At 42.6% G+C, this 22,380-nt stretch overlaps 1 protein-coding gene across 1 annotated transcript in view; it reads right to left on the bottom strand.

Moving 5' to 3' along the window:
• Positions 1-22,380, bottom strand: part of LOC120057232 (pyruvate carboxylase, mitochondrial-like) — a 95,841-nt gene that overhangs the window by 40,637 nt on the left and 32,824 nt on the right. The window contains exons 9-10 of the mRNA XM_039005767.1: positions 12,809-12,971; positions 2,811-2,993 (exon numbers count right to left, since the gene is read on the bottom strand). Of these exons, the coding sequence (XP_038861695.1) occupies positions 2,811-2,993; positions 12,809-12,971 (346 nt within the window). The remainder of the gene's footprint in view (positions 1-2,810; positions 2,994-12,808; positions 12,972-22,380) is intronic.

Raw genomic sequence — 22,380 nt, 5'->3', positions numbered from 1 at the left:
TCTCCCCATCTCGCTACTCCATGCTTCAGTTCGCTATATCTCCCTCTAACACCAGTCACACCTCTGGGAACCATTTAGCGCAGATTAGGGCTTCAAAGTCCCTTGTAAAACCACTCTTCCTGCTCTACACAGTGTTTAGTATGGACCACGAGCCACATCTTCAGGTTCTACTTGTAAAGGAACATAGTAGTTACACAAGCTGGCAATAACCTGTGCTCCCATCTCAATTGTTCAAGAACCTCGTCTTCGCTCTCATCCTTGTGTGTGTGTGTGTGTGTGTGTGTGTGTGTGTGTACACACTGTACATCCATAACCGAGGGGAGGGCGAGAGAGGGAGGGCGAGGAGGAGGTAGGAGAAAGGGGGACACAATAGATAAAACTGATGGTGGGCACAGGAATCCTCGAGTAGGACCCAAGAGAGTCATTTTCCAGAGCACGAAAGGCACGATTTCTATCTGCAGATGAGAGAGGGGTCAGAAAACTCCATTTAAAGCCAATTTATAGTCCAGCTGCAAAGTGAGACAGAGCTACATGTAATGGACATTGGGTTGGTACTGTTGGTTAGTCTTCCCAAGGTGCATCGGCATCCCTACAGTACACCGCAAAGCTATTAGCACAACAGAACAATGGACATGAGCACTGGAATACCTGAGATCTTGCTGAAGCACAACTTCGGAGAGTCACAGTCTGTTCCTACGCCCAGAAAAGACATTGTGGGATTTACTTTTTGACAGGATTTCAACATGTTTAGGGATTTTTTTCTTTCTTTTCTCGCACCATCAAATCATGAGGGATTTGGTAAAACATGACACCTGCGCTGCCTAGGGCTAGGGTAGTATCACAGTTTGACAGTTTTTCCAGCCAATATGTTGCGCAGATGTTGGCAGCAAGTCCTCTGCTTCCTAACACCTAATGGTGCTGGTGAGGAAATTACTTGGCTCTTATTTGAACAGGTAATTAAATCTCTGGTGGTGTCAGTGCTAAATAAATGAGCTATTTGAAGCTGCTTAATAAAAAAGAGGCACTGCTGCGGCCTGATGGGATTTGAGTGGCCTTCCACCACTGGGAGGAACAGCATGAGAGATGGGAAAGGAGGGATGCATGATAGGGGGGGAAATGGGGAGAAAGAGTTTAGCTTACGCAGCGAGGGAAATTAATCACACGCAAAGAAATGGAGGGAGGGAGTTGGGCAACAGACATGGGTTTGAACTTGTTCACCCGTCCTGAAGTGAAAATCCGCCATGAACACGTGACAGTTGGCTTGTTAGTGCCCTTGTGGAGCAGAGAGGGGGTGATCTGGAGCAGCTTTAATGTCTTTTGATATTTTGGAGTGCTGCCTTTGCAAATCCTCATGCCAACAACACACCTCCGGGGCAGAGGAGAGCATAAACTTGGGGAAAGCGAGGGTTAGGGAGAGGCCGAGAGGGGTTGAAGATAGGGGAAATAAAAAAGCAATGAAATATCACAACTCCAGGGCAGAAGTCTGTCACACTGCATCAGCATAGGTCAAAAAGAGGAGGGGAGTAGGGACACAACTTCGGGACGGGGAAACTAGACAAGCTGAAACAGAACAAGGACGATCAAGAGAAGGGATTACGCTGCAGGAGGCGGAGGTCTGAAGAGGCTGGGGGAGGAAATGCAAGTGTGTGAAGGGGGTCGGACACGGTCAGAAGACCAGAGTTCCACCACTGATCAATGTTGGAGAGTTGCCCCGCTGCATGCCCTTCAAAAGCTCAGTTGTGCCATGGTGCAGCTGCTGCCTCTAACCCTCGCTCAAATCACACACACTTTCCCCAATCAAAGGTTTCATTTAGAGCCATGGAAAACTAAGGCTGGCAGTACAAGAATCTCCTCTCACATAGCCGACAAAAATACATCCAGACAGCCATTACTGCCTTTCATACTGTGCTTTCATGTGAACATGTTGTTATTGACACTAGTATCGAATAAACAAAGAAATCCCACTGATCTGTATCTCTGATTCTCTACTTTACAATTCCAAACCAAAGCCCTCTTCGATACATAGTTGAAAGTAGACTCCTCCTGTCTGAATGTTTCTAATATGCTAGCCTTTCATCCTCTGTCACATGCTTACACATGAGCCATCCCATCCCCTGTATAATTAGCTTCTACTTCCCCTTGCTACTAAATAATTGGCCACTTAAAATGGTGCCATTTAAAAGATGCGCTTCTTGCAAGAAAACAAATCTAGGTTTTGTGGAGAAAATGTTTCATCATTGACTTGATCTGTGGCCCGTGGATTGGATTAGATGGAACTACGAATAGAGAAAGAACAGAGCTCACTTGACCTTGCAGTACAGTAGCGTAGTGATTAAAATGCCTTTGATCAGAACCAGATTCATCATCAAGGCATAGATGACCTGACTAGCCTTAACGGCCCGTAATGGCCTCAACACAGTTCATTCTCCCTGCTCACTTAGCCTTCTGACATCCTTTTCATGGAGCTCCTGCTTTCCACGACTCTCCTCTCCAGAGTTGCCACTTTCAGCACTTTTCACTATGTAGCTTTTCCCTTACTAAGGATCTCATGCCAAAAGCCTCCCTGACCATAACACAGTAATGACACATACAGACAGTTTCAGGTGAGTGTAAAACAGGGTACTTTCAAAAGATGCACTTCCATGCACTTTTGGGTTCTCTGACAAGTTCTAAATTCTTGATGACCGGATATACTTAGATTTGAAGCCATCCACCTCATATATCATACTGCTTTACTACTTGAGTCGAGCAGTTGGAGAATAAAAAAAGGCTAATGTGGCCACACGACGCGCTGTTGGTAATGACCCTACCTTGACCCCGCGGACACGGAACTCTGCCAGCGCCCGGTTCATCTTGGCAGCGGCGGCAGGCAGGTCATTCCCGCTGGCGATGACTTTGACCAGGAGGGAGTCGTAGTGGGGGGAGATGACGGCCCCCTGGAACGCGGAGGCACTGTCCAGACGGATGCCCATGCCCTCTCCAGTCCGGAACACCTGAAGAATGGGGACAGGAGAATTACGGGGTATGCAGGCAGCAATGCAACAGATAAGAAAGGCGTCAGGAAAAGAACAATCCTGTTGATACGCAGTATGTACGAAGTACATGCACATTTACAAATGTGGCAATTCATATCCTTTGATAACACTCAACCTTTTTCTAAGTTTCATGTTTGTCAATTCACTCAATTAGTCAGTGGTAGTCTCAGTTGTAGCTGTGCGATATGTTTAATTAGCTGATATCCTTTAAACAAGCTGCATTTCATGGGCCAATTAAAATTCTAAAGACTTTTGATTGTTTTTAATCAAAAAGAAGCTCACAGGATGTCAGTAAAGTTAACGTTCCAAATGAAACCGTTTGATTGAAAAGACACACAAAAGAGAGAGGACATTCCTAAAGTCTTGGGCTAGGCTCTGTGTAATATCAGAACAGACCAAGGATAAAAAGCTAGCCTTCCAAACAGCAGATATTGCCCTTAAATGGGTGACACATAATGTTGGCACTGAACCACTGAATTATTCAAGCTTGGTATTACCGTGCTGTGCTGATATCTTTATTGGTTGAAAATGGCATACTGAAAATGCAACTGAAAATCGTGTTTAGCTCCATAAGAGTCACCCCCTCATCCTCCAAGCGCCCATCACTCTGCCTTCGTGTGCCTCCCAGCGTAGGGATTAAAGCACTGTTAACCTCATTCTCACTGTGTGAGAGGCACTGCAGGGAGGACCCTTACACAAATCAGAACAATCGCAGCCAAACAGCCTCCCAACACAATTAAACATGTCCACCTGCGTTGCAAGCATTAGAGCCCCAGCCCTCGTGTTGTGAGGGGAACTGGGAGAGATGATGTGTTCCGCGGTGTGCTGCTCCCACCCTTGGCGCTGCTGTGTATCTTGGAGCGCTCACATTTCAATTCTCCAAATCTCTCAATTAGATATGAATAGGATATCGCAATCTTAGCCGTATAATGTTTTATAGTACAATTTTGCACTTCGGGATAGTGCCAGTGGTTTTAATATATAGAAAAGTAACCAAATGAGCAAGTTACAACTATGATTGTGTTTGATTGTTTTCCAAACAGTAGGCTAATTGAAGAATAGAGAATTTTCTGATAAACGTCATTACCACTGTTTATTAACGTAAATCTACCCGGAGGGATGAAGCCCACAGCAAACACAGTAATGGACAATGTCAGAAAAAAACAACATTCAGTATTTGTGGCAGAAAGAGGAGATCACCTCATGGCGCCAAGGTAACACTGGATGATGTCCAATCACGCTGCCACAGCACAGCACAGCACAGTGACTAAAACCTTTCGGGCCAGACTCAGTGTGTATGTCCTGCATCTCTCTCTCGCGCTCTGTCTGGGAGAATAAACTGATCCGAGGTTAAATGCGCTCTGGTCTTGGAGCACATGCTGCATCATGGGAGGGAGGCTTGAGGGGGTCTAAACGTGCTCGTTTCTGTCAGGATGCGTGTGCGACGCTTCAACCTCTGTCGTCAAGGCAACAGGGCAATTTAAGATGGCCGGCTGCCAATCCAACTCCACTCAGCCCGCCCCCCCTCCATCGTTAGACACAGCAACCCTCCGTTCAAAAGTAGGTCACAACACCTACACTAATTCACAGCCTAAAACCTCCTTGACAAGCATGTACCCGTACCACGCTGCAGCCTCTAACACCACACCCTCTAGGACCCATCCAACCGGACAAAAAAAAAAAAACTGTCAGTCCAACAAAAAGGTTTCACAACACCTGTGTTTAGCATCTCCCCTCCTTCCCTGCCTCCCTCACTTAGAGACGACATCAAACGCGTTGTCAGTTTGACAAGTTGAACCGAAGGTTTGCCCAAGCTTACCCAGCTGTGTAGAGCACATCTACAACAGAGGCAGGGTCCTCCGGAGGAACACGGTATGCCAGATAGACTTGTTCAGCATGTCTACTGAACACCTCCTGTCGACCTGGCCAACGTCACACACAGGAGTGGAATAAGATCAGCTGCACTACGAAGCCCAATATGACCAGACTGTCTTTACGGTCAAGCTAGGGGGAACAAGCTTTTTGCTGCTAGATATTTCTGCTTTTAAATTATATATATATTTTTTAAAACAAGTCAAATTATTTATGTAAATATATTAAAGCTCTGCCTGAGAATGTGTATGTCCAGTGTGGCTAGTTGAACAGCTGATATAATGTGGACACTACTCAAATCTCTCCCACAGGGTGTCCTTTGGGCTGGCTTTTGACAAAAATAATAATTAAAGCAGATAAATGATTTAATCAAATCGCAAAAATAATGTTTTTTAGCCCATTCAAATGATGAAAATACATTTGATCATATCGGTTTATTTGCACCATTTAGTTGAATTAACTTGGGTGTGCATTTTCGTTAGGCCTAAAGACTCATAACGACTATCACACTCGCACAGCATATAGATACAGAGCCTGGTTTAAGCTGAAAATCTGTCAGCCAGAGCAAAAGCTGCTGCTACTGCTCCTGTTGCTGCTGGAGTGAAACATGCTTTTTAGAAGCCAAATCATCACGCAACAATTCTAAATGAAATCACGTTTTAAAAAAACATTTAAAAAAAGAAGAAAAGAGCTTCTACTCGCATTTCTCAACTGGTAATTGAAGCGCACTTCCCATTCAAATTGCGTATAACGGTAGGCAGGCTTCCGCGCATCACACCACTTTGCAATGAGTTGGCGGTAGTATGCATTTTGAAAACATATAGGCCTAACGTAAACTCACCCCATTCCGTACAAATGTGTGCAACCGCGACATTCAAACGAGGCTGCAAAGAAAACTAAATGGGACTGTAGCGACTGTGTTGACTTCAAAAATCGGGGGTGTGAACTAGGTTTCTATTCAAGGGTTGATCGACATGGTAATGGCTCTATAGTATTGGAGAATAGTTGGAAAAAAACGGACCCTCCGTTACATCGTGACTTGTCATGCCGTAACGTACAGCATGCATATAGCTACTATTTCTGTCTTACAATCTCTCTCCACCCGGTGTAGCACTCTCATCGTTTAAAAACAAGAAATGGACAGTGACGGGGGTAAGGGGGGATACCGAGTCATATTTTGCATCGTCACTGCAAGCGATCACGACTCTCAAAAAAACTGTTTACTTCTGAAGATCACTTTAGCACCGTCCTAAAAACCCGATTCAAATTCGACACAAACCTTCAAATAGGTATGTAATGACACATTATATAAACTCTTTATAGTGTTTTATTTACATTCTAGAGGCGATAAGTTGGACAGATCGAGTGAAAAAAAGCAATTTTCCCACACAACATCTCTCCTCCTCACTATCACGCATTAGTTTTGCTTCCCCACCCGCCATTTTTAAAAAGACCCGACGGGGCTCATTGCCTTCTTGAATCATGCAGAAACGGGCAGCGTTTAGGTCATGTCATTTATTTTGTTGGAAAGGGGAGAAAGTGTGCTTTACAATGGTATTGACATTACAGTTGATCTGGAAGTATTACGTTTTTGGGGAGCTAAAATAAGGTCAATTGTACGGACCAAGGCGATGTACAAAAGTGAGTGAGTTTACGTTACTTAATTGTTTGAAACCTGCGCATTTTACTACATATTATGTAACATGTTTACCTTGCTCTAAAGTAGGCTAGCCAAAATACAACCAAATGTGGAGTCAATTCTTTTATAAAGACTTCCATTGCCGTGCTTATAAAACGTGAAGAAATAAGTTTATCAATATTTTAAAGCTAGACATTCTGATCTGTTGCATCAGCCACATTTTTATATATCCTAGGCCTACTGGATGTATGAATTTGGGATCTACTGTCCAACAACTGTCCCGGAGGCTGTTTGGAATAGGCTATTTATTTCTCGCACAGAACGACAAGCTGACCAACAGAATAGATTATATTCTACTATGGGGGATAGTATATTGACAGGCTAGTGATTTTGCTGTTTATTACTCGTCTTGTGGGCTGAGAAAAATGTAATGTGGAATGTTCTAACATTTTCGAATGCGCATCAGAATTCGGTAAGAAGGACGCCATAATCCAAATGTGATTTCTGTCATTCTGAGCACCGTGGGTGGACACCCAAATCCGGTTTTGCACCCAGTGCACATGGGTCAGGTGCATTTCTCAAATGTCTGGTAAATGAAAATGCTGCTAGTCAAATGTCCGGGGCCACATTTTCCTAACGGAAACCCTGCTCTCCCATCAGTAAGCATTTTACCTCCCTGCAAAATTGAGTCCCGACGCACTTTAACGGATCCAACAAATCCCAGTGACATAGCAGCACTGTACCACAGCTGCAGTTAGGCAATTAAGACATCAGGAAAAGGACTCTCATGCCCCGTCCTGCTCAGAGACACACAGAGACACAAAGACCTATTCACTCCATGGACACCCCTTACGAGACTTGTAACCTACATGGCAGTTGAAAGTGACATTATTAATAATTCAAGGTTTAGGCAGGGGAAAAAACACAGACAGCAGCTCTCTAGATGCAGCAAAAACATACACAACCTGACATTCCCCAGTTGGAGACAACAAGTAGACAGAACAAATGCACATTCACAAATGTTCACACACACACACACACACACACACACACACACACACACACACACACACACACAGGAAGACTAATGAGTCTGGGATGCGTGCCTGGGAGACTAGATCAGTATCAAATATGACCCGTTAATTAGATTGGATCTCAGAGGAAACATGGTGGCGAAGCGGGGAGAGGAAGGCGGTTAGGAACCATTGATCCATTCCCTGGAACACGCAGCAGTACGGGGTCAGCGGTCATACAGAAATACTGTAAATATGACACACAATCACATTAGGCTGGACATTAGAGACACTCAGAGGTGGTGTAGTGCTGTGGTTGGGGGTCAGGGTTGTGGTGGGGGCAAGGTTAGGGGGAGGCAACGCGTAGGAGAGACTCATCAAGAGCCAACAAGCACTGTTCGGAGAGGGGGATAAGGGAGGGCAGGATAGAAGACAAATTGAACAGGAGAGAGAAGGACAGAAACAGCAGAAGGGATTACACCATGAAGAGACGAGAGCGCAAAACAATTGTCTGAAAACAAACCAAGGTGGGAAGAGAGAAAGGCGGAGTGGGATGGAATTGAATTGCATGAGAAAAGAAAATGTCAAGCAGAGGGAGAGTGTGCAGTGAGGGAAACCTAAAAATAAAATAAAATAACTCGTTTAAAACTAAAAATGCATCAGAGAGGAGGAAGATGGTGAAAGAGGGAGAGAGCGAAGGAGGTGGAGGTGAAAAAAGAAAAGAGGGAAATGAAGTGAGAGTGGACGGAGATAAGGGAAGAGAACCAAATTATTTCAGGAGACCAAAACAAAATTGAAAATTAGAAAACGCAAACAGGAGTAGACAAGGATAGGGGGAGGAATGAATAATGGAAACCACCCGAAAATGGGGGGACGTGTGTAAACAGAGGATGAAGAGGAGACTTTTATTACCTATAAAATACAGTGGTGCAGAGGCACATTTTTCATGAGGAATAGAATGTCCATCATAATTACAGTGAATTGGTTTCTATTAGGCGCAGGACAAGGGGTGAGGGGGGCTGCGCAATGATATTCATTTCAAAGTATCAGCAAATGGGACATTTTCAATTTCATTTAGGGCAGCAGGGACAGATTTAGTTTCTGAGAGGTTATTTTACAAGGTCTGCAACAGATGGGGCTCTCCATCGATGAACAACATTGGTACGAGGGCCTGTCTGAATAGGGTAGCCTATACAGGTTTAATATGTACTACCGTACCTCATAAGAAACAGAAAAAGGTACTTTACAACGGGTTCTAAATTCAAAGGAAATATTAACCAGGGTATTACATTGGACAGTTCTGTTAAACACGCTTTTAAATCAAGCTAGTCTGGTTTGTTCGTGTTAACGCATCACAATGCAAAAAACGAAATACTTAGTAGTGATAAAGGACAACACAGAATAGTAGCCCGACATCAAGTAGAATAATAAATAACAATGCTAGAGTGTGAAAGAATGGAAGGTAAATGCAAACATGGGAGATCTTGGTAAGCGTCAGCCCCAGCAGGAGAGACTGAAAAGAGGCAAGCGTTTAGAGGCATGAATTCAGCGGATTCAGGAATTTAGTAGGTGGGTGTACGGCATTATTTCAAACCCTTACATTTCATTGGCCATGAACCGCTAGTCAATGGATGAAGAAGACGTGAACTCAAATCAGTATAGAAGACAGTAAACGGCTCTTTAAAATGAGCTATAAAAAAATAATTATAATCACAGGAGGCTGCTGACGGGAAGACGGCTCATAATAAATGTCTGGAACGGAATCAAACACATGGAAACCATGTGTTTGATGTATTTGACACCATTCCATATATTTCCGCTCCAACCATTACCAAGAGCTCGTCCTCCCCAATTAAAGGTGCCCTCAACCTCCTGTGCTATAAATACAAATGATTCAATCCCCCCCTTCAGCTTTCATTAACACTGTATAAATGTAGTCGTGGACTGATTCAATTCCTCCTCCCCCTACCTTCCAACCTACACCACAATAGTCCCTGCACGCACTGGGTTGGAAGGCCACTAATGGCAACTGAGAAAGCAGGGACAAGAAACATCCATCTCCTCGCTCAGTGACAGTATCAATATTGCAGTAGAAACAGCCAAACAAACTTGAGGACATGCCTTTTTCAAATCCATAAATGTTCAAATACATCCATTTCAAATCTCACCCCAATGCAGTAGTTTGAGGTCAGCTGTTCCCACATTTTTGAGTGGGGAATAGAGGCAGTAGAACAATAGAGAGACGGACTGTACAACGGGATATGTGAAACTCCTCTGGGAATATTGAACGTGGCTGAGATTTGCAGTCCAGACATCTGCAGTCTTGAGCTGCCTTCTCTATCTAATGCCAGGTCGCTATGTCATTAAAGACAGCATGGCTATACTTTGGTTACAAGTGAGATTGCCCAACTAACCACATGGAAGAGAAACGCTGAGCAAGATTCAAGTGTTTCAAACGGCTCATCTTCCTGGTTTGACCATTTTTTGGGGGGGTGACTAGCTACTTGAGCACAGAAAATATACTCAATGTGAACCTTTAAAATAACAATTCTGCTATTCCAAGAATTCGATGAGGTAGTCATTTGAAAAGTTAAAAACCTGTCTGTGGACAATGGATTGTCTAGGGGTCATTGAGGTCATTTCTGAATTTAAAAATATGAATAAAATTTGCCTGCCAGTATAAGTTATAAGTCATCAGAACACCGATATAGAATGGTTCCCTGGAAACTGCCCTGCTCAGTATAGTGGATAAAGAGAACAGGACAGGTACTAATACATATTTAGCAGTGGAGGGAGCTGGGGACGTCTCACTGTGCTGAGAGTGGGGGTGTGGCTGGAATGGGACGCAGTCCTAAATGAACTGCATACGTAAAACATGCATCTAAATGAATACATGAAGCATATGAATCATCCTAGTCTAGTCAGTCCACAATACATGAAAGTAGTAATATTCTTTATTCCACGGTGGGTCACGTCATGTGGAAGCTAGTCTGCAGACCATGCCAGTTTCTGGCACAAAAACCTAAGAGAACAGTAACCAGACTAGCCAATAAGACAGATCACACCACCAGAGAGCCTAGAAAGCTAGCCAGCACAAACATACTTTGCATGTTTATAGAATGCCTGCAAGTTCTCCTGTTCCCTGCTCGGAATTCACAAGTATATGTTCCATTTTACGTCGTCTCGCCTTGGGAATATCCGGGCACTTTCACAAATGATGGTTTTGTTAACATGGGGGCAACACAGAGCTTAATACAGAATACTAATGTAATCGTCGTCTTTGCCTGTATTCCCTGGGCCATCTGAAAACCACAGAAAAACAAAATGGCACCACTGGTTCAAAGATTTGCCGTTAGAGCTGTGAAAGCCAACAAATAACAAAACATGGAAGTCTTCATGGACCAATTCAGCAAAACTCTTACTCAACGTGTACAACCTTGACTTTTGTTTAGTATTCTCAGATGCAAGCCCAACTGAATTAAAATGTCTCCAGGATATTGGCCATGCCCTTGGGAATATCTGCACGAAGAGTCGAATATGCATGGAGTTTAAATAATGGCTAATCGGATATTTAAAGGGAGATTATTGGTGCCACCCAGCACCTCTCCAGTAGAATGGGAAGCTCCCATTCCAAACAGTCTGGAATGTCTCAGCTCAACCTTCATCATGCTAAGGTTGTTGTTCAGGACCATAATGATGATGGCAACGACAACGCAGTGATCACAATAACGACACTGGTCAATTTCTTGGCACACTGATATTGAACATTTCCTTGACAGACTGCTTAAATTAGGCAGAGGTAATTCTGTTGTTTTCATGTGCAGTTTTTTCATTTACCACCTGCCCAGTTAGTGAACAGAATACAAAAACATATCGACTGATGTCAAAATAATTCAAAGGAACCGTTGACGATCTAACAAAGTAAACTGATCCAATGCCAGTGATTACCTATTGAACCGATGACAAGTATTAACGCTTCTTTTCCCTACCTACTAAATTACGGTGCTCCTACTCGCCCTGCATATCTGAATTCCATCCATTAGGAGTTGCATCCTCATTCATCATTGTGTCTTCAAATTAGCTTCTGAAGAAACACGGGAGGAGAAAGTCTGGAGCTAAACCAACGCCCCTCCCTCTTCCCCAGTCTTTACTAGATGTCGCATTCACACGTTGCTTACAAGTGGGGGGGTTCATTATTTTGTTTGCACAAACATTCTCCTTCTCTCGTAATGTCTGGGAAAGCAGAGAAGAAAAAAATAAGTTGACACTTAGTTGCAGAGCCTGGAGAGGGCTCAAAGCAAGCCCTCATTCAGACAAACCCGGAGGAGAGAGGAAGAGCGGGAAGGAAAGAGAACCCGTCTGTAGTGTGTACCTCATCTACTATCCTGTCCCTGGACAACACCGAAACATTCGTTCTGCATTTCACCCATCTGGCTCCACTCTACACCTATTTACTCAAATCCATGCCCATCCATAATGCATCAAGTTGTCAATATTGATGCTCTACCCATCACCTGCTGCATCTCTCATGGACAATAACTACGGCCGCATTACATTGCCTTTCAATTTGAGGTAAGGAAAGAGACAGACACAGAGACAGAGACAGTTCCAAATCCCAAATGGATTTTTGTTTTAGATTCCGTCTCTCACAGTTGAAGTGTACCTATGATAAAAAAATTACAGACCTCTACATGCTTTGTGAGTAGGAAAACCTGCAAAATCGGCAGTGTATCAAATACTTCTTCTCCCCACTGTATGTGCTCAGATAGATCCCTGAGGGCAGTCCGAGCAGATCTGAGGTTGAACTCTTAAAGCATTAGGGAAAAACCCAGCTCCTTAGTGTGAATCAGAGAGACCAGGTAGACGACCAGACAATCTACAGCTGGAACAGACGGGGATTTTGGGCTGATTCAAGGCCTACATGTCAAACAACCGGGGGATATCAATATTTGTTCCATTATTTATTTCAAAACGCAACTCATCCCCAACAATCATTCAGACCAGAGGGCTCCTGTGGGAACAGGGTCGGTATGCCAAGTCTACAGCATTAACTAAATAAACACTCAACTACAGAACACACAGAACCCTAAATGGACATGCATAAGTAGAGCTAGGAGGGTTATTTCCTGGGAAATAGTTCTGTCAGGGCTCATGGGTCAGGAAACCTTCTGGCCCTACATGGAGGGAGAGAATGCGCCTCATTATAACTGAGTGGCAGTCTGCAGGGGGGGGGGGGGGCTGTTGCTTACCTCAAGCCGTCCAGTGTCAGGCTGGAAGCCACGGGCAGGGTCCTCTGTGGTCACACGGCATTGGATGGCGAAGCCATTTATCCGGATCTTATCCTGCTTCAGGCCCAGCTCTGGCAGGCTACGACCCTCACACACGTGCAGCTGAGCATGAACCAGGTCCACACTGACAGGAAGAGGAGAGTAGAAAGAGAATTTTGATGTCTGAATTGACAAGGAAAACAGAAGAAAATGCACTCGGTTGTGCATAAAGTTCCCACTCTGGTATGTCTACAGGAGTTACCAGTTCAGAATCTTGTTTTTCTCTCGATACCCATGACAACTTCAGATACCTTGTGTGAAAATCCCCTACATGATACACAAGCAGTGTGGTGACATTCACAACTGATGTGAAGATGAGAGTTCACACAGCAATATCTATTCCCATTTTAAAACGTGATGTTAGGTTCATGACACGCCTTCAGTGCACTTGAAAAATAAACCTGAGAGATGTAGGGAAAAGGGGGGGGGGGGGGACTTCAGTTCAGAGGGGAAGAGAGCGCAGAAAAGGTATTCAGGGTAAGGAAAGATAACTGACACTTGCTCCACTGTGACCACAGCCAACAATCCAGAGGGAGCTGGAACTGGTTTCTGTTCAGTCATGGATGGAGAGGAATATAAATCTGATGCGTCACGATACTATGAGAGCCAAAACTAAAAACCCTATTGCTGTTAACTTCCACAGAAACGTCTGTCCATTTAGCAATTCTAATTATGAAAAAGGTTGGTAGAAAATCTATTTAAATGGTAATTAAAACTCAGAGCTCCACACGATAAGAGGGAATGTTTTTGTAATTGCTCATAGGCAAATCTCAACAAATCCAAGTCAATGATATCACTTTTGTCTACCACTCATTGAATGACTAAAATATGTGTGTGCATGTCAGTGCCTCGAGGCTGAGGGAACACTTTTTCTTACCAATAAAAAGGAAGGGACAGAGTTGTACTTGCATTAAATGTTAAACTTCAATTTAAGGAACAAAGTGTCTGGGCAGGAGTTTTTTGTTGCATCAATGGATTGAAACATTTTGGCTGGTGGTGACAAATACTTCATGAACAGTCAAACACAAAGGAAAAATGTTTTGCTATAAAACATGACAAACAGAATCTCAGGCCCTGGAGCAGGTTGGACGCTGCTTATGTCTGAGAGACGGAATATCTTCTAAACTGACAGAAACTATTTCAGAAACAACTGGGCCGGCTGAGAATAAGCAACTGTGTAGCTTGAAAACCGGCAATCATTTTATACTTCCATCACTTAATGTATACCATTATTTCTCCACCTTCTCCCGCTCAGCAGACGACTTGTCAACCACTTCGGAAAAAAGGTTGACGACATCCGTTCCTCATTCACTCTCAGCCTACTGAGGCCACTAACAAAACTACCTACTCCTTGACCTCTTTCGATTGTTAACGTTCGATCCAAAACAGGATTGCGCTTAGAAAAATATGTTTAAAGAGATTTTCTACAAGTAGGCTCAAACGAAAGTGTTCATTGTAAGAAAATTGCATGTAATTGTGAAATTCTATCATTTCGTGGGTGGAACGTTACATATTTGATATAATAGCTGACATTCTTGTAGCCGTGTTCACATTCTCTATACTGCGCTTTAAAAATGTGTGCCCAGTCAAAAATCTAATTTTAAGAAGATACTTACTACTACATGAAATTTAAAGTAAGTGGCTGCATTTCAAACTTGATAAACAGAAAACAAAGATATCAAGAGGCACAGGCTCATCTGGTGAAAATCACTGGGGGGGGAAGCAGCTTCTGCCTCTTATTTTTCTTCTTGACTTGTTTTGTCATTTGGTATTTACACGGACTAAGACAGTGTTACCAAGGTCTCAGTAAGACATAATTACACAGAGGCAGTAATCCCTTCCAACTGAAGCAACGGGTCGTATTGTCATATTGGATTAACCCAACTGTTCTGCCCACTTTCTCTACCTCCAAGACAATTAGTCGTAAAAAGGGCCCTTCAACACCTAGGTGCGATACCATGTGATCTCACAGGAATAGAAAAGTGCTCCCCTCCCAATTAAATACAAAGAGGCTTTATTGCCATGGGGAATATGTTTACATTGCCAAAGCAAGTGAAATAAACTAAACAAAAGTGAGAAACCAAAAAAACAAGAAACATAGAATTTGACGCTCAAAAGGGTTAAAAAAAAAAAAAAAAAAAAGACATGTGTTATATTATCAGCTATATACAGGGTTTTAGCAATATGCAAATAGTTGTAGTATGACTAGTAGGAGAAGAAAGAAAAATAAGTTGAATTTACAGTGTTTGTACTCCACTGGTTGCCCTTTTCTCATGGCAACGGGCCACACATCTTGCTGCTGTGATTGCACTGTTGGATTCTAGCTTGAAATATACACATTCATGTTACCAGACTAGAACTTACTGATTACTTTACATGTTTAAAGTATGTGTATGTAGATAGATATATAAATACAGTTGAAGTCAGAAGTTTACATATACCTTAGCCAAATACATTTAAACTCAGTTTCACAATTCCTGACATTTAATCCTAGTAAAAAGTCCCTGTTTTAGGTCAGTTAGGATTACCACTTTATTTTAAGAATGTGAAATGTCAGAATAATAGTAGAGAGAATTATTTATTTCAGCTTTTATTTCTTTCATCACATTCCCAGTGGGTCAGAAGTGTACATACACTCAATTAGTATTAGCATTGCCTTTAAATTGTTTAACTTGGGTCAAACGTTTTAGCCTTCCACAAGCTTCCCACAATAAGTTGGGTGAATGTTGTCCCATTTCTCCTGACAGAGCTGCTGTAACTGAGTCAGGTTTGTAGGCCTCCACGCTTTTTCAATTCTGCCCACAAATGTTCTATAGGATTGAGGTCAGGGCTTTGTGATGGCCACTCCAATACCTTGACTTTGTTGTCCTTAAGCCATTTTGCCACAACTTTGGAAGTATGCTTGGGGTCATTGTCCATTTGGAAGACCCATTTGCGACCAAGCTTTAATTTCCTGACTGATGTCTTGAGATGTTGCTTCAATATATCAACATTATTTTCCTTCCTCATGATGTCATCTATTTTGTGAAGTGCACCAGTCCCTCCTGCAGGAAAGCACCCCCACAACATGATGCTGCGACCCCCTTGCTTCGCGGTTGGGATGATGTTCTTCGGCTTGCAAGCCTCCTCCTTTTTCCTCCAAACATTATGATGGTCATTATGGCCAAACAGTTCTATTTTTGTTTCATCAGACCAGAAGACATTTCTCCATAAAGTACGATCTTTGTCCCCATTTGCAGTTGAAAACAGCAGTCAGGCATTTTTAATGGTGGTTTTGGAGCAGTGGCTTCTTCCTTGCCAAGCGGCCTTTCAGGTTATGTCAATATAGGACTCGTTTTACTGTGGATATAGATACTTTTGTACCTGTTTCCTCCAGCATCTTCACAAGGTCATTGGCTGTTGTTCTGGGATCGATTTACACTTTCCTCACCAAAGTACGTTCATCTCTAGGAAACAGAACGCATCTCCTTCCTGACCGGTATGACGGCTGTGTGGTCCCATGGTGTTTATACTTGCGTACTATTGTTTGTACAGATAAACGTGGTACCTTCAGGCATTTGGAAATTGCTCCCAAGGATGAACCAGACTTGTCGAGGTCTACAATTTATTTTCTGAGGTCTTGGCTGACTTATTTAGATTTTCCCGTGTTGTCAAGCAAAGAGGCAACAAGTTTGAAGGTAGGCCTTGAAATACATCCACAGGTGCACCTCCAATTGACTCAAAGTATGTCAATTAGCCTATCAGAAGCTTCTAAAGCCATGACATAATTTTCTGGAATTTCCCAAGCTATTTAAAAAGGCACCGTCAACTTAATATATGTAAACTTCTGACCCACTGGAATTGTGATACAGTGAAATAATCTGTCTGTAAACAATTGGTGGAAAAATGACTTGTGTCATGAAAAGTAGATGTCCTAACCGACTTGCCAAAACTATAGTTCGTTAACATGAAATTTGTGGAGTGGTTGAAAAACTAGTTTTAATGACCCCAACCTAAGTGTATGTAAACTCCCGACTTTAACTGTATGTGTGTGTGTGTGTATATATATATATATATATATATATATATATATATATATATATATATATATATATATATATATATATATAAGGGGTCAAAGAAGGGTCAAGAGGAACTAGGTGTGTGGAAAGTTACTGAGTGACCTGGAAAGTTACTGAGAAAAGGGGACATGCTGAAAGTTCATATTCTGTTCAAATATGTTATTGTTGAATATGAAATCTTCCTAAAGAGGGAGGCAAAAGGGCAAGTCTAGTTTCAGTTCTTGATATGGCAGACCAGTTGCTGTGGAACCACAACCATGAGGGATGTGGAACTCAACTGGAGATAAAGGTCAACTGTTGAAGTGAGAAGACACTGCCGGGAGGGGGGCACCCCGAAGACCAATCTGATTTACAGTCCTCTCACACACACAAATTCCATGCGGGTCCTGGACTTAGGCAGGGCCATGACAGTAAGAGGAACCTAGTGTGTTTCTGCCTAACAGAGGACAGTGTATCTTAAACACGCAAGGAGATGACTCTGCCTAGTTCAACGGTATAAAAGAAAAATGTGCTTGTGGGACTTGTATGTTGTCTTTCTAGCTGTATAACCCAGTGGGTGAATAAACTTGGTTTGAGCTTTTTCCTAGTCATCCGTTTGAGTTTTTACTATGTTTTTTCAGAACCTAACAGCACACTGCAGTCTTTTGCCTAACAGATACGGGAATTTATCAATGTTTGATTTGTTTTCAAATTCTTTGTGTTATCTGTGGGAAATATGCATCTCTAATATAGTCATACATTTTGCACGGGTTTAGTAAGCGAAGCGCAGTCTCTCCCTCTCCAACACAATAATTATTCTCCTGGATCTGTCTCTGCCCTGGGCCCAACAGCTCAGCTACTTCTCAAAAGGAGGTAAAGAACCTCCATCTTAGCACACATACCAAGGGGCCTTGGCTTTTCATGGCAAGAACTAGTTACTGATAAGTTAGGGAAAGTACCTTTTAGGGAAAGAGTAGGCTCCTACCTGCAATTTAGTACATTTCTAATTGGGGCTGAAGAACCTAAGTACAAGCAGTTTAGGTAAAGACTTAGAGCTAACATTCAAGAAGGAGAAGTCACTTCAGAGCACAGCCTCTGCAACTCAAGAAAGGGTCAAAAGACAAAGCAACCAGGAACACAATCCGAGGAAAGGAGAACGCCACAAGCACAACAACTTCGGACCAAAGGACACAGCCACTTTGAGCAGATTGAGTATGACATTTAATGTTCATAATGTCAAGGTCTTTAAATCTTATCTTTCATTCTATTTCATCATCATTATGTTTTGTACATATTTTGATTAGTGTCCTTAAAATGTTGATGGTATAAAATAATTACGTTCTTGTTATTCTGGTAAAGTTATTGCAAAAATAATTGCTAAGTCAGGTCTCCTCTGAAGACAAATGTTTTCCAATAAAGAACTGGCACCCAGATTTCATAATTTATAGTAATAATTATACACACACACGTCAGAAACAGATAATCCATGCTTTTCTCGATTGATCTCTTATCTAACTTCTATACCCAGAGAACACTAGACTGAAACTCTGATTTCAGTCCCAAACTCTCTTGGGGTGGCAGGAAGAAAGAAAAGGGGTGGAAAATACCCAGAAAATACAAGAGGAGGAGGACAGAGGAGAGGCAGCCGAAAGGGGGACAGAGGAAAGGCAGAGGAGACTGCATTGCACAAAACTAAAGATGTGATATGAGCTGGAAGCAGAGGGAGTGAAGGAGGGGGGAGAGAGGGAGACGTGAGGGGGGATTAATATATTCAGTGTGATTTCTTATTCCACTTTAATTGCTGATGCCAGGCAGCGTATGTAGCGCTGGTGTGGATGTGCTGGAAAATTCTGCACCTCTCCCTCCTAACAAACCAAAATCCTTCCACTGAAAGCCTCTCCACTTTAACCCATTTTTATTTGAATAAGATCCAGGTCTTTGAACCAGCCCCCAAACACACCAATCCGTTGACAAGCTTTCCTCATCCTTGTGTGCCTGTTTAGTAGTCTTCTCTTCCCTCGTCTACCCTTCTCCCATTCTTAATTTCTTGCAGAATAGACAAACAAATGTGCAGCTGCAATCTAGCCACAACTCAGTGATTAGAAACCCATTACAGGGTCAGTGACAGAGACTACACTGAGCTGTAAACACACACACACACACACACACACACACACACACACACACAGAGAGAATTGAATTAAGGGAGAGGAGTGGGAAGGAGAATTGGAGTGGCGCAAATGCTGAGAGAATTGAGGTCTGCCATAAGCCTGTCCTAACTGAATTTATAGAAGGGAAAGCACAACACAACAATGACCTCCAACCAAAGTATATGGGCTCCATAGCGCAGGATACTGTTCCTAAAGCCCGTTTCAAAAGGAGGCATTATATCACAGTAATGTAAGAAGATATTGTGAATGCACCAAAAATGATTTGATCTGCACTGACTGAAATGCATTAGTCTTCATGTGAAAGGAGGAAAAAAAGGGATGTTTTGAGACTGGAGAGGTTGCAGAGTCCAAGGAGTGAACACATTATGATGACATGGGCCATTTCCAGTGATTCCCAATACCACGCAGTAGGCAGAAGGGGTCCTTAATTGGTCTTAATCACTGGGAGCAATGACAAGTCATGATACAGGCTGAGGCAGACAGCCAAAAACAGAGGCGTAATAGCCTACCAACCGGAGAGCTATATACAGACCAGAGAATTCAACACGTAGTCGGAGGAGAACATAGCCAGTGGCTAGGGTTATGGCATGAATGCCCCTTTGGCGAGTAAGAATCAATTGCATTACAGTCATGTGCCTATCCAGAGCCAATCACTCAGAGCAGTGCGCCAGCAGAATGCCAATTGCAGTCTGACAGATTCAATTTAATACGACAAGATGGACATTTAGAACGAATGAACCTACATTCCTTCCACATGACTACAGAAGTCTCTGCCAGGTGCACAGAAGAAAAGTCATACATATCAATCTGTGCGTGAGTCGATGTGTACGTGCACACACACAACAAAATAAGACTTTTTTTTTTAAAGACGCAGCATTGCATTCATCCCTCCTGAATGATTACTTTGGCTGCATCTGATAAGTGCACAACCCACGGCTATTGTCAGTGTTTGAACTCTGAATGCATGAGACGGGTGAGATTAGGCACTTTTATCATCTCTAGTCTCAAGTAGGAACTCCAAATGACAAAGCGCTGCGCGACTTGATTCGTGGACTAGGATTCTGGCTCTGAAAGTAGAACTCAGTCTAGACTGATTCATATGGGAAGGAAAACTTGGTAAGAACATCACGTCCTAAACGATCCGCTACATCAGTCCATTCACTTCATAATTCCAGGACTTCTAGAGGGTTCCTTTGCGTTGGCACAGCATAGGAATCTTATAGTCCTTCACTAGTCAGTTAGAAACATGTATTTAAATGTTACAACTATTTTTCTTAAAACCACTCAAATTGACACAAAACAAATCATAGTACAGGCGTAATCTATAATGCATTACATCTATACACAAGTACGCATAAAAATAAATAAAAGTAGAGTGGATAAAAGGACAATCGGCACTTCTAAAGAAAAGTCTCTGTGGCAGGCTTTGGCGCAAGCATTTACATTATTGTTACTTAAATTATTTTCCACAATTTATTATTTTCATCAGGGCTGGACATCTGACAAAAAAGAAATATCCCTAATTTCATTGTATAACCCACAGTAAAGCAAGGCATGCGCGTACATACACTTTTATCTAGGGGAGTGTTTGTGTACCGACCAGTCTCAATAGCAAGACTGGCCAGTCCACATCAACATTTTACAAAACACCTTCAATACTGCTTGGATAAAACAGTACGGATAGGGTTCTGTCCCAAAAGTGCATTTAAAAAAGCCTGTAGGGTGTGCAGTTTGTTACTTTCAGGTTTGTTTATCCCGTTGGTACCACTTTAGTTTTGCTCTCCAAAAGTGCTGTATCAGTGAGCTGAGTCATACCAATGTTGAAAAAAAGCTTAGACATGGTATAACATTTTTCTTTGCAGTTGTAACACCACAAGTCCGTAAAAGAAAACACATTTACATTGACATTAATTTGGCATGCTGCAAAAACCGCTTCCATTTAAAAAACAAAATATAGCCACTGGTGATTCATAGAGTTTCATACAATATTGTCTTGAATAGGGCATGCATTTACCCACACCGAGGTAAAATCTGCAGGCATGGTTAAAAACTGCATTAACCCAGGTATAATTTGTGCCCCCATACTGCTGAAGCATAAATAATACCAGGTAGCACCAACGAATCAAACAGTTTAGTGTAACATTTAAAAGGTTTGCGTTACTCTTTGCAATGATTGCACCAAGGACACGATTCGTGTGGTTAGCTATGCATGTCCTTAACAGACAAAATCCAAAAAGGGCTTGACAATCAGTCCCAGATACTTGTACTCACTGACAACATCTAATAAGGAATAATAATAATATTGACTACGTAGTGTTCTCCCCTGTTCCTTTTCTTTCTCAAGGCTAAAGCTTTGTTCGTCAACTCTTCAATCAAGTTCCCAAGCAGAAGAAAGCCATGTCAACCATGACGATCAAGCAAACGGCGCATCTATAAAACAAAAATAACTACAAAAACGCTGTCTCTTGCACTGCTCCAGAATCTCCATAAGTGTTCAATTGGGGTGAGATCTGGTGACTGAGACGGCCATGGAATATGGATTACATAGTTTTTATGCTCATCAAACCATTCAGTGACCACTCGCGCTCTGTGGATTGGGGCACTGTCATCCACTCCCATCAGGATAGAAATGCTTCACCATAGGTTGAAGGTGATCCCTCAGAATGGCTGTGTATTTACTGGCATTTACCTTGCCCTCTAAGGGGTTCAGTAGACCTGAACCATGCCAGGGAAACGCACCCCACACCATAAGCGCCGCCGGAACACTCATTTACTCAAGTGTTTCCATTATTTTGGCAGTTCCCTGTAGATTACCTACACAACTATATGGGTTTGACTGAATGTAGATTACCTACATCAGTGGATCCAAAACTGTGGGGCGCACCCCCAGGAGTCCTTTTAACTTCTTATGGCTGCAGGGGCAGTATTGAGTAGCTTGGATGAAAGGTGCACAGAGGTGCCCAGAGTAAACGGCATGCTCCTCAGTCATAGTTGCTAATATTTGCATATTATTATTAGTATTGGGTAGAAAATACTCTGAAGTTTCTAAAACTGTTTGAATTATGTCTGTGTATAACAGAACTCATATGGCAGGCAAAAACCTGAGAAGTTCCACTTCCTGTTTGGATTTTTTTCTGAGGTGGCAGATTTTCAACCAAGCTCTCATTGAAATTACAGCGAGATATTGATGAGTTTTCACTTCCTACGGCTTCCACTAGATGTCAACAGTCAATAGAACTTTGTCTGATGACTCTAATGTGAAGGGGGGGCCGAAGGAGACAGG

Source organism: Salvelinus namaycush, chromosome 12 (genome assembly GCF_016432855.1).
Source record: "Salvelinus namaycush isolate Seneca chromosome 12, SaNama_1.0, whole genome shotgun sequence".
Lineage (NCBI taxonomy): Eukaryota > Metazoa > Chordata > Actinopteri > Salmoniformes > Salmonidae > Salvelinus > Salvelinus namaycush.
This window is presented reverse-complemented; position numbering and strand designations above follow the sequence as displayed.